The 13,607-nt window shown below is 34.1% G+C and overlaps 1 protein-coding gene across 2 annotated transcripts in view; it reads left to right on the top strand.

The window, feature by feature from the left end:
• mst1 (macrophage stimulating 1) overlaps nt 1–13,607 on the top strand; it is a 33,288-nt gene continuing 19,681 nt past the window's right edge. For both annotated transcript variants that reach the window (XM_022675550.2, XM_022675551.2), the window contains exons 1-4: nt 1–112; nt 4,780–4,924; nt 10,278–10,393; nt 11,597–11,711. In XM_022675550.2, coding sequence (XP_022531271.2) covers nt 58–112; nt 4,780–4,924; nt 10,278–10,393; nt 11,597–11,711 — 431 coding nt within the window. In that variant the 5' untranslated portion in view covers nt 1–57. The remainder of the gene's footprint in view (nt 113–4,779; nt 4,925–10,277; nt 10,394–11,596; nt 11,712–13,607) is intronic.

The following is a 13,607-nucleotide window of genomic DNA, read 5'->3' as shown; positions in this document are numbered from 1 at the left end:
GTCAGCTCTGAGCTCCGGTCCCAAACACGCGGAACACGAGCGAAGCGCCCGCGGAGGATGAAGCTGCTCTGCGTGTTCCTCTCTCTGGGGCTGTGGAGCCGCGCTGCTCAGGGTAAGATCTCACAATATCTCATAATATCTCACAATTTCTCACAATATATCTCAATATCTCCTAATATCACCCACATCTGCTGCTGTTTACAGCTGGAGAAACACCGCTTACAGACCTCAGACTCTAAACCCAGAATATAACTCATCCTCCTCAGCTGTGTTATATTATCAGGAAAAAAACAACTAGATAAAATATATGTATGTATATATGTATGATATATATATGCTTATAAAAATATATATATATGTTTTATGTTTTTTAAGATTTTTTATAATCAAGCAAAAAAAACTCCTTTCTTTTGGCTTAAATTTGGACACAATAATTAGGAAAAAAACTTAACAGGTGAATTTTTGTGCTAATTTTGAGTAAAATTAGATTTTTTGGCTGATTTTTTTTTGTGTGTGTGTGTAAAGGTCCATAAGTGTAAAGGTCTAAATTTACATATATTTTGTCTAGTTTCTGACAGTGTTTTTTTTTCTCAGTAATTATATTTTAATTTCAATAGAAAATCTGCATTCAAAATGCTCTTCAGACCAAGACTAGGCTTAATCGCTGCCTATAAAAATGGACCGTAAATATTAAAAATCTTATGATGATGATAATAATAATAATTATAACAATACAAATAATAATATATTTTGATTTATGTGGCACATTTCATGAACAGAATGCAGCTCAAAGAACTTTACAGTAAATATGATAAATAAAATGTAAAATACACATTGGATAATTAAATTACAATAGATATAAAAAAAACTATTAAGATTGGCAAAAACTAGACAAAATAAATGTAAACTAAGATGTACATGCTTATATGACAAAAAAAAATCTGCTGATGTTATGAAAACTTCAAAGTTTTCATAAAATCTCAAAATTAGTGAAGTAAGACTTAAATCAGGCAAAATCACTTATTTTCTGGTTAAATTTGAATATAATATTCAGAATAACTTGATTGATGACTTTTTGTGCTCATTTTGTTTCAAATTGCATAAAATATTTTTTTTTGTTTACCTCGTTTTCAGATTATATATAATATATATATAAGTGTATATGTCTCACCTTACATATATTTTGTCTAGTTTTTGCCAATAGATTTTTGGCAGTGACTATATTTACCTTTTAATAAAAAAATAAAAAAGCAGTTAAAATGCTGTTTAATTCGAGACTAGGCTTAAACCCTGCCTGAGAAATAGAACCTATTTAAATAAATAGCATGTTTTTAAAAATTGTATAATTTTTTTATTTTTATAGCACCTTTCATACACAGACTGCATCTCGAAGAGCTTTACAATAAATATGATAAATACAATTTTAATACACATTGGATAAATTCATTATAATAGATATAAATAAGACAATAAAGATTTTTGTAAATATTTGTAAATTGAGACGTATAAAAATCTGCCATTGAGGTAACCAAAAATGTCTTAGTAAGATTTCTTGAAATAAGATTAATCTCAAAATCTTACATTTGGACACCAGAATTTGCTTATTTTGCTTAATAACACCAAAATTCTTGTCAGATAAAAAAACTAAGATTTATAATCTTGAAATGAGATTATTTTACTTGCTAAGATTTTGTTTTTTTGTTTATTCTCATTCTTGTGTCCATGTTTATGCCAAAAATAAGTTGATTTAAGTCTTACTTCACTTATAGCTTTTCACTTTTCACTTATAGAGACTTTTATAGCTTTATAGAAATCTTAAAAGAACAAAAAAATGGGCTTAATGAAAGTATATAGCTTTTAATTTACATATATTTTGTATAGTTTTTGCCAGTGAATTTTTTGAAGTGACTATATTTTCCTTACTGTAGAAAACTTAACACTTAAAATGCTGTTTAGTCCAAAAAAATCTTTATATAGAACCTTTCATACACAGAATGCAGCTCAAAAAGCTTTACAATAAAAATTGTAAATAAAAACTAGAAGACGCATTGGATTATTTCATTACAATTGATATCAATAAAACGATAAAGATTAAACATATAAAATTAAAGAATATCAATACAAATCTGCTGGCAAAAACTAGAGCCTATATGCTTATATTAAGCAAAAAAAATCTACCAATGGGGTAAGCATATTTTAAATGAGTAAAAATTCTTAAAATAAGCTATATACTGAGTTAAGTAAGACTTAAATCAAGCAAAAATCGCAGATTTTCTATCTTAAGTGTTATTATGAATCAAATAATTAACTTTTCATGCTTATTTGGGGTTTAAATTACTTAAAATAAAGTGTAAATTACTCCTATTATTTTTAAAATAAGCAAAAACAATCCTAGTAAGACAACAATTCTTATTGGAAGTTTATTAGATATATTTGAAAAAATCTATAGTAAGAGTAATGTATACAATAAAAAATTAAACAATATAAAATAAACATAAGTATTATAGAGTATATAGACAGTATGTGTTGTGTTGTGTTGTGTTGTGTGGGGGCACATCATGCTCCTCTATCATGACGGGACATTTACAGAAGCAGAGTTTAAAGATCCAAAGGTCGTGTGTATATAAGCTGCTGTGAGGAGCTCGTCAGTGTTATCACCGGACGAGGGGGAAAAATTACAGGCATTGCTGCACTTTTCCCAGGGCAGGGGCGGACCGTTATAATAAGGGTCCACATAATAAACTGGGCTTAAATATTTCAGGAGGGCCGGACCAACAGATTGGGCTTAATTTGTTTCAGTAAGGGGCGGAGCTATGATCTGGGGTTGCTGCAGTTGGTCAGTTGTCAAATATAATGATGTTTTTCTACAGTTTATACTGTTTTTTTAAGGAGGTAGTGGGTAGTTATTTTAAACTGTAGGGGTATGTATTGTTTTAGTGTACTGAAAAAATAATGTCCATACAAAACACTTAAGGGCTCTATTTTAGTATTTTATTAATTATTCTATATATTGTATATCATTAATAATGCTTAGTGTAATGTTTATTAATTTAATTTTCTGACTATTTGAGGCTAAATGCAAAAATAGAAAATTAGATGTGAAAGTAGTGCCATATACAAGAAATATGTTTTCATCCATTTTACCAATTTTATTTTTTCATCTCTACCACACAAAATCGTAATTTAAGAATTTTTTTTTTTTTTTGCAATTTTGTAATTTGGATTATACCATCAGATTTGTGTTACAAGATACAAAAATTGACCAATCTGAAATTCAAGAGAAGGAAAATAAAAAGTTGAATCTTCTCTCGATTTTCAGATCTGTCAATTTTTGTATCTGAAAAAAATTAATTGGAAAAATGAATGAAAACTTATTTTTTGCACACTGCACTATAGTAAAAAAATGAAACAATGAATTTTTACATCCAATTCTCTATTTTTGCATTTAGCCTCAAACTGTCAGAAAATTTAATTAATAAACGCTACACTGACCAACCATGCAGCTTGATTTAAGACGTGTCAGTGTGTCTTTGCTATCATAACAGTGGGAAAAGTACACCTTGTGTGGCTCAAAATGTGCAAAAGTTTGCAAGATTTATTGTTTAAGCATAGTCATTGCATGATATTGCATGCACGATAATCACTTTGGAAGGTGTAGATACACAGCATTGACTCTGTGTGTGTAAGTGACAGGCTGCTGCTGCCTGAGATGGGTGTTTTTAATTTTGGGAGTAACGTTAAATAAACCAATCAGTGTGTCTCTCGCTCTTCATTCCATTTAAGAGTCAGGTGTGCTCTGACTTTGGCATATTGCTATTTTAATGGTGCAGCTACCTGGACGTGTCCAACAAACGCTTCTCAGCAGAGGAAACTGAGCTGCTGGTTCACACTGTGAAGGAGCTCCAGCAGCTCATTTACAGGAACAGCAATGTTATTTTATTTACTATTCTGTTTATTGTTGATGTAAAAGTTGGATTTGTGCTGCACTGTGTTGCCAAGATAGCAATGAACGCCTTACTGTTGGTGTCTGTCTAGGTTGTATTCAGTCAGTGAGTGGTGCACATGTGTTTTCTGTTACCAAGAAAAACAAGCAATACACCAGAAATTTACCTGTACACTAGGGGTGGGCGATATGGCTCTAAAATAATATCACGATATTTCAGGGTATTTTTGCGATAACGATATACTTGGCGATATAGGAAAACTAAAATAATTAATTCATTTCAGGAATATAGTATAATAGTATAACTGAATAATTATAATGTGGCAAAATAAATAATATAGCAAAATATAATATTATGCAGCAAATAAAATTGCAGAATATTTAGTGCATGCATATAAACTGCAAACTAAAACAACTATACAATAAATACACCTAAAGCTTCACAGTAAATAATAGACTACTTTTAAGACAGAACAGCCCTATTATCACGATATGGATTTTTAATATCACGATATTTCTGTGTCACGATATATTGTATACGATATAATATTGCCCACCCCTACTGAACACACCTCATTTCTAGACCACCACACCCATCAGTGTAGACATATTCAGAAGCACTGTTGCTATTTAAATGATGCAGGTGGAAGGTTTAATAATAGACTGTTGGTGGGGTGTAAGATAGCAATGAGCATCGCAACACACCTTGCACAGGGTGTAAGATAGAGCCCTAAGACTAACAGAAACAGTATTATTGCAGTGGATGGCTGCTGCATGTGTGTATCTGTGTATAATGAAGAAATTGAATGTGTGTGTTTGTGTGTGTGTTTGTTCAGTCCACCGCAGTGCTCTGAATGATTTCCAGAGGTCGGAGGGGAGAGAGCTGGTTCTGAAGTCCTGGAACGCGGATCGTCTGACGCTGCTGCCCGGCATCACCCTGGAGGAGTGCGCCAAGCGCTGCTCACAAAGCCTGGACTGCAGGTCCCACAATCCTCCTCTCCTCTATACTCTTATACCACATCCCCAGCCCTGTCTGTAGTGCTCAGCTCACACTTAGGGGATTTTCACACTTGTTTAGTTTGGGTACGAACCGAAATAGCATGAAAGAAAGGGGCCACAAACCACGGCCTGGACCATAGCACAAAATCTGATCACTGTCCAGATCTACTGAACCCTGGAGCGCTTCATCTGCATATTAGGCTTTCAGATTAATTACAGAAAGATAAGACAGGATATTGTCAGCCTTAAAACAAACCAGAGGAAAGAATATGCTGAGTTGCGTGGAAATTCAATGAGAAATGTAAAGTAAAGAAGTAGAAGTACCTGTCTACTGTACTTAAGTACTAAAATGCTGTATCTGTATCTACTGGAGTATTATTTTTCACCTACTTCCACTTTTACCTCACTACCGTATTTTCCGGACTATAAGGCGCACTATCAATGATCATCTATTTTCTGGTCTGTTTTCATACATAAGGCATTAAGCGACACTAGTAAGGATGCTACATCGACGTGAACAAGGGTGTCGCTGGGGAAGCTGGGGGAAGCACCCAAATATCGTATTTTTCACACTATAAGGCACACCAGACATTTTCACACATTTTCACACATTTTCCACTGGGTGGCGAGACTGGTAAAGCTAAGCTAAGCTAAGCTAAGTACTTAGTACTTAGTACAAAACTGTTATTCTTTAAAAAAAATCTGTTAATCTACACAGATTTCTCTCCTGAAAACTGTTAATTTGGGTAAGAAAAGCGTTTCCGTTTATTTACAGTAAGTTTATATTTCCAGATTTCCACTAAAGCTGGAGCATTAGCCTTAGCCGCTAACCGCCAACAATGCTACAATGGTGGTATTAGCTAGCTAGCGGTTTGTCCCTGTCTAACGATGAATGCACAGACTACAGTCCGATATACTCACCTCTGAACAGCAAAAAGCTAGCGCTGTGGTTAGCGGGTAATGTTAATGCTGCTCCAGCAGTGCTAGCCGGAGTTAGCAGCAGACTACAAGCCGATAATACTCACCTCTGAAAGGCCAAAGAGCTAGTGCTTTGTGCGGTTAGCAGCTAATGCTAATACTGCTGGAGAACTAAACTGGAACTTCTGTATAACTCTGTACTTCAGTAAAGTGGCTTTACTGCTCCTTAATACCTGACTGGTAAAATTCATACATATAGATTATAAGATATATAAGATTATAAGATGCACTGACGATTGTGGGGGAAAATTAAAGGATTTTAGTAAAAAATTTAACTGTAATTCTTAAAAAAAAAAAATCTTTCAAAATCAAACAAGCGCTGGATGTTAATCTACACAGAGTTCTCTCCTGAAAACATATCTGTAGCACTAAGGCTGGATGCAGCAGCATTAGCATTAGCCGCTAACCACAGTGCTAACGGGACGTAAAACCCTGAGTGTTCCGGTAACCCACAGCGCTATCAGCTAGCTGTTCGTCCCATGTAGCTTGTTTTAACACGTTTAACACACAGACTACAGTCTAATATACTCACCTCTGAGTGGCTAACGCTAATGCTACTGCACCCAGCCTTAGTGCTGGAGAAACTTCACTGAAAACTCTTTACTTATAATGCTCTACTGCAGTGAAGTGGCTTTACTGCTGCTTAATACCTGACTGGTAAAATTCATACATAAGATGTGTTGGATTTTAAGGTGCACTGTAGATTTTTGGGGAAATTAAAGGAATTTAAGAGGTAAATTAATCGGAGTTTCAAATCAAAAGTTTTTTTTTAAGTGCTGCATCGTTACTTGATACAATTATAAACAATGTTAGGAATCATTCCAAACCTACGTTATGACTAAAACCAGAGCGGTAGGCTGATAAATGTTAAATAATCTCAGTTTTTATTGGATATCCTGTATCTTAAAAAAAAAATCAAAAAGCTGTGGGGCTAAATATTTTAGAAATTAATTTCTTAATTTTCCTGTGTTATAGGCCCTTGAAATAACATAATTTAGGTCCAAAATAAATCTTTTTTCCAGGCTCTTTTAGTATTAGGAGTGAACATATCCTAAAATCTCCAGACGTCTCTATTATTTAGTGGTTTCAGCTGCTTTAAAACACAAACATGTGTTTAAATTCACCCACAGCTGTGTAATCTCCACAGTAATCATTTCCAGTAGAATGGAGCTCTGGAGCGATGAATAATTTACTGGAATTGGAGCACCGGCTGTAATTCAGGTCTTAATGTCCAACATCAGTACCTGACCTCACTAATGCTCCTGTGGCAGAACTCAATCCCTGCAGCAATTTTCCAGCAACTAGTAGAACGTTTTCCCAGAAGAGTCGAGACTGTTACTGCCTTAAAGGATGGAAATTCCATTATCAGCTCATTAATGTCCATGTCTGAAACGTTCCCCAGGTCCATGTGGTCTACAAGCTTTCCTGAACACAATTCAGAAGAAATCTATTAAATTACAAATTTCTCAAAGAGCACAGCTAAATAATTAACTCCAGTTCTATAACTCTTTATCTTCAATTTATCACATTTGTCTTTTGGTCTAGTAGGACTATTGGTATTTTTAAAGGAAATAAATAATATAAAAATGACTTAATTAATTACAGCTCTGGAAAAAAATAAGAGAGCACTTAAAAATGATGAGTTTCTTTGATTTTAACAAATTGAAAACCTCTAGAATATAATCAAGATGAAGATGGATGATCTCAAGCCAATTTTTGCACCAGGAGTAAAGGCATAAAGTTATCCAAAAGCAGTGTGTAAGACTGGTGGAGGAGAACATGATGCCAAGATGCATGAAAACTGTGATTAAAATACACCAGGGTTATTCCACCAAATATTAATTTCTGAACTCTAAAAACTTTATGAATATGAACTTGTTTTCTTTGCATTATTTGAGGTCTGAAAGCTCTGCATCTTTTTTGTTATTTCAGCCATTTCTCATTTTCTGCAAATACATGCTATAAATGGCAATATTTGTATTTGGAATTTGGGAGAAATGTTGTTTGTAGTTTATAGAATAAAACAACAATGTTCATTTTACTCAAACATAAACCTATAAATAGCAAAATCAGAGAAACTGATTCAGAAACTGAAGTGGTCTCAACATAAGGGACTCAAATGCCTGAGAGAATAAATATAAATGCTTGGTTATCTTCACTTACTGGAGTAATTATTTTTACATTTTTAAACAATTATCTGAACTTTCTACTCCTTACATTTTAATAAAACCTGCCTCGTTACTCCTATTTAATTTCAGCTGGTTTTCATTCCGGCTTCTCAACGTTCAATAAAACCCCTATCCAGATAAATCTCTCCATCCAGATAGAGTGAATCTGATTGTGATTGGATGTAGAGAAGTATAAACATATACCATTCCGACTCCCTATTGGTTTATACTGTGATTAATCACACCTGCACACGTCCTGCAGACGTATGTAGTCTAGTATGAAGATGATCCGTGCAGAGACTCAAGAGAACTCCAGTTTTACAAACTCCAGTCCAACTAAACTTCTTTAATATATTTACATTCTACTAAAATACATTAGTTTACAATGGGGCATATATGCAGCTGAAACACTAGAGAACAGCCTAGTGCAAAATCCCAAATTATATTATCAACATTAACATTTTAATATTTGAACATTATAGTTATTATGGCTTTTAGAAAAAACATTTTCACTTAAAGAGTAAAAAGCTTGATTTGATACTTTAACAACTTCTACAGAAGTATTTTAGTAAACCCTAGTATCTATACTTCTACCTACAGAGTAATGCAAGGAGATACTTTTCACACCAGTTCCTCGAGCTCCTGTGTACTCTGTGTTTCCTCTTGGCACACTCAGCTGTAAACTGTTTTTCCCCTGCAGATTTTTATCAGTAATTTCTTGTTTGTTTTTATTAAAGCTGTGTGTTGTGACTCACTTTTCCTGACTGTGTGCAGAGTTTCATCACTTTAGATCAGGGGGTTCCAAGATTTTGCAATTCACTTCCCACACAACCTCCCACAGACATTTTTCCTGACCTGTTTTTTATAAAAAGAAATAAAACACTATACTAATTTAGTAATCAGTGTACCCTATCACATTTCACAAAGTCTTAACCGTTTTCTCACAGACCATGCTATAGTACAGCAAAGGGAGGCAAACTTAAAAGTACAGTACGAGTCAAAAGTTTGGGCACCCCTCTTCTTATTCAATGTGTTTTACATCTCTTTTATGATTTTCTACATTGTAAATTTAATATTGAAGACTATATTAAAGCTCTACAGGAACACATGCAGAATTATTTAATAAACAAAAAATGTTAAACAAACCGGGATAAGTTTTATACATTATATTTAAGGACATTTTCATATCAGTGTCTTCATGAGGGCGTCTTAAAGGAAGGAGTTCCTGGAGGTGCTGAACAATAAGTGCTGCTTTTCCTTCACGCTGTGAAGCTCCAGCTCATCCCAATTAAATTACCTCAAATCACCATCTCAGTTCATCAGGTTTAGATCAGGGGATTAATGTGAATCTAATATATTATATAGATGTATTAAACACAGAGTGATCTATTTTAAGTGTTTTCTTGTATTGTTGATGATTATAGATTACAGCCAAGGGTAGCAGAGGGAAGCATGAAGTGCTGTAAGATTTTGTGGGAAAACAAAACTGCACTGACTTTAGACTTGATAATAAAACACAGTGGATCAACACCAGCAGATGACAGGCATGACTCTCCAAACCATCACTGATCATCAGTACATTTTACATTTCATTTGTAAATCAAGGGATCAGAGTCTGGAGGAAGAGTGGAGAGACACACAGTCCAAACTGCTCGAGGTCTAGTGTGAAGTTTCCACCAATCAGTGATGGTTTAGAGAGACATGTCATCTGCTGGTGTTGATCCACTGTGTTTTATTATTTTATTATTTTATTAAGTCTAAAGTCAGTGCAGTTTTGTTTTCCCACAAAATCTTACAGCACTTCATGCTTCCCTCTGCTACTGACAACTTTTATGGAGATGCGGATTTCATTTTCCAGCAGGATTTGGTACACTGCCCACACTGTCAAAAGTACCAATTGGTTTTATATAATATTCTAATTTTCTGAGACACTGATTTTTGGATTTTCATTGGCTGTAAGCTTCATAATCATCAAAAATTTAAGAAATAAACACTTAAAATAGATCACTCTGTGTTTAATACATCTATATAATATATGAGTTTCACATGAACTAATTACTGAAATAAAGTAACTTTTCAATGATATTCTAATTTTTTGAGATGCACCTGTATATGCATGGTTTTTAGGAAAGTTTCTATTTCAGTAAAGTAAAATGCTTAATTTTATTCTTATTTCATTGGTTTTCCAGAGCTTTCAACTATGAGTTTCGCCCGTCTGTGATCTGTAAGCACCTGCCCTGGGTGGACGATGGAGACAACGCAGAGGTGAAGAGAAACGTCAACTGTGATCTGTACGAGATGAAAGGTGAGACTAAAGGCCTGATTGAGTGTTTACTGATCATCAGGAATTAAGTCACAATTACTTCAGTGTTAACAAGGAATTTTATTAATTGTTGGATTGTTGGATTGGACCTGGTGTAATATGGCTCTAAAATAATATTACAATAATTCAGGGTATTTTTGAGATAGTGATAATGACAAACCATTATATTTCTGAAAAAAATAATTTAAAGAATACAGTACCAGTCAAAAGTTTGACCTTAAATTCAGTATTTTTTGTTATTTAAAAATGTTCTGAATCGTAGATTAACATTAAGGTCATCCAAACTATGAAGAAAAACATACACAATTTATTTAGCAAACAAACAGTGTTAAACAAAGCAGAAAAGGTTTTATGTTTTAGATTCTTCAAAGTAGCACCTCTTGTTTTTCTCAGTCAGCTTTATGAGGTAGAGTCACCTGGAATTCAGGCTTTCAGTTAACAGCTGTGCTGAACTCATCAAGAGTTAATTACTTGAATTTCGTGTCTCTTAATAAAGTGTTTGAGAGCATCAGTTAAAGTAAAGTAGTGTAGAGGTAGAGTTACAGGTATACAGTGAATAGTGAATATTTGAGTAATGTTCTAATCCAGATTATGAGAAACAACAACTACTAAAGAAAGTAAAGAAAAAAATGATTTTAAAAAGAAATAAAGGTCAGTCCATCCAAAAATAAGAATTTTAAGAAGTTTGAAAGTATCCCTAAGTGCAGTCACCGAAAAAGATCATCAAAAATGTTATGATGATGAAACTGGCACTCATCAGCAGCACCCCAGAAAAGGAAGAGTAAGAGTTTCCTCTGTTGTACAGGATAAGTTCATCAGAGTTTCCAGCCTCAGAAACCACAAGTTAACAGCTCCTCAGATAAGAGCATCTAAATTCTTCTTCACAGAGTATTTTGGTTTGTTTAACACTTTTAAGTTACTACATGATTCTTTATGTGTTCCTTCATAGTCTGATAGATCACTTTACTATTTATTTACTATGTACGGAAATGGTATTTTGTTTTGATAGAATAGTGTGTGCTTCATAATATTTTAATGTATGCACTATTTATATATATATATATATATATATATATATATAAACAATGACAATTATTAATATAACGATTAATGTAATGTAAACCTTTAATCAGAACTGTAAGTTACTGTAAGCCATGTGTCATTAAAATCTTCTTCCCTGTCCAGTCTATGTGAGGAAGTGCATTGTGGGTAAAGGAGAGGACTATCGGGGGAAGGTGTCTAAGACCCAGAGTGGGAAAACATGTCAGCAGTGGTGGTCAAAGTTCCCTCATGATCACAGGTAAGTAAACAGTTGTAGTAAAAGGTTCTAGCATTAAGTGATGCAAACAAGAAATGTAATTTTTATCATATAATGTCTTATAATGTCTTATTTTACAGTTAATATATGAGTCTCCAAAATTATTGCCACCAATGATAAAGATGAGTAAAAATGAGTGGTGTCAATCGATTAAATTTTTTTAAATCTGATTAATAACAACAATATTCTGTGATTAACTACAATTAATCGCACTTGTTCTTCTTAAGACACTATACGTTTTTATAGTGGATATTTAAATATAAATAAAAGAATGAATGTAAGAAATGTAAAATGCAATTTTATATATATATATATATATATATATATATATATATATATATATATATATATATATATATATATATATATATATATATATATATATATATATATATATATATATATATATATATATATATTAGTGGTGTTAATTAAAATACTAGTATATACTTGTATGTTTGAGAGGAGATAAAGCTAACGTGGGGCACTGGAATAAAGAATGCATGATAAATTGTATTTTTACTTTGTTATAAATATCTCAGTTTGGTTGTAAGGATTTCTGAATTAGAACTTTAGAATTATATGAGTATAAAAGAGCGTTTTTACACCTGTAGTTGTGAAAGTTTCTATGATTCGGATCAGTTTATGAGTTAATGAGTTTATTTGGAGCGTTTCTCCCTCTGTTTGGTTTGGTTTCACACAGGCATAAAAAACCTAAACCAGGGGTGTCCAAACTACGGCCCACGGGCTATTTGCGGACCATTTCCTTTTTTGGAGCGGCCCGCGAGGTATTTTAGAAATACAGTGAAAGTTGGCCCGCTGTTAAGCAAGTTTTTATAATGTGAGTTTCAAAGTTTGAACGCTAGGTGTCAGAAACGGGCCAAAGAGTCTAAAAGTGGAGAGAGTGCGCATTTCTAGCGCAGAAAAACAGGCCAAAGAGTCTAAAAGCGGAGAGAGTGCGCATTTCTAGCTCAGAAAAACGGGGCAAAGAGTCTAAAAGCGGAGAGAGTGCGCATTTCTAGCTCAGAAAAACGGGGCAAAGGGTCTAAAAGCAGAGAGAGTGCGCATTTCTAGCGCAGAAAAAGGGGGCAAAGAGTCTAAAAGCGGAGAGGGTGCGCATTTCTAGCGCAGAAAAACGTGCCAAAGAGTCTAAAAGTGGAGAGAGTGCGCATTTCTAGCTCAGAAAAACGGGCCAAAGAGTCTAAAAGCGGAGAGAGTGCGCATTTCTAGCTCAGAAAAACGGGCCAAAGAGTCTAAAAGCGGAGAGAGTGCGCATTTCTAGCTCAGAAAAACGGGCCAAAGAGTCTAAAAGCGGAGAGAGTGCGCATTTCTAGCTCAGAAAAACGGGCCAAAGAGTCTAAAAGCGGAGAGAGTGCGCATTTCTAGCTCAGAAAAACGGGCCAAAGAGTCTAAAAGCGGAGAGAGTGCGCATTTCTAGCGCAGAAAAACAGGGCAGAGAGTCTAAAAGCGGAGAGAGTGCGCATTTCTAGCGCAGAAAAACGTGCCAAAGAGTCTAAAAGCGGAGAGAGTGCGCATTTCTAGCGCAGAAAAACAGAGTCTAAAAGTTGCCGTAATTAAGGAGTTTAATATTAAGAAAAATCATGAAATGAAACACCAATTTGAAAAATCTTAGTTTACACAACACTGTCAAAGATAAAGATAGTAAGTCAAGTAAAATGGTGTGTACATGAAAGTAATCAGGAAAATTCATTATTTAAAGGGGTATATTTCATTATTTGTTTTATTATAGAGTCTGTGGCCCGTTACTTCAAATATATTTCTCCTTCTGGCCCCCAACAAAAAAAGTTTAGACACCCCTGACCTAAACGCACCAAAATGCGCACAAAAAAAACATGTAAACACATCGTCTCCTCTGAT

This window comes from Astyanax mexicanus, chromosome 5 (genome assembly GCF_023375975.1).
Source record: "Astyanax mexicanus isolate ESR-SI-001 chromosome 5, AstMex3_surface, whole genome shotgun sequence".
Classification (NCBI taxonomy): Eukaryota; Metazoa; Chordata; class Actinopteri; order Characiformes; family Acestrorhamphidae; genus Astyanax; species Astyanax mexicanus.
This window is presented reverse-complemented; position numbering and strand designations above follow the sequence as displayed.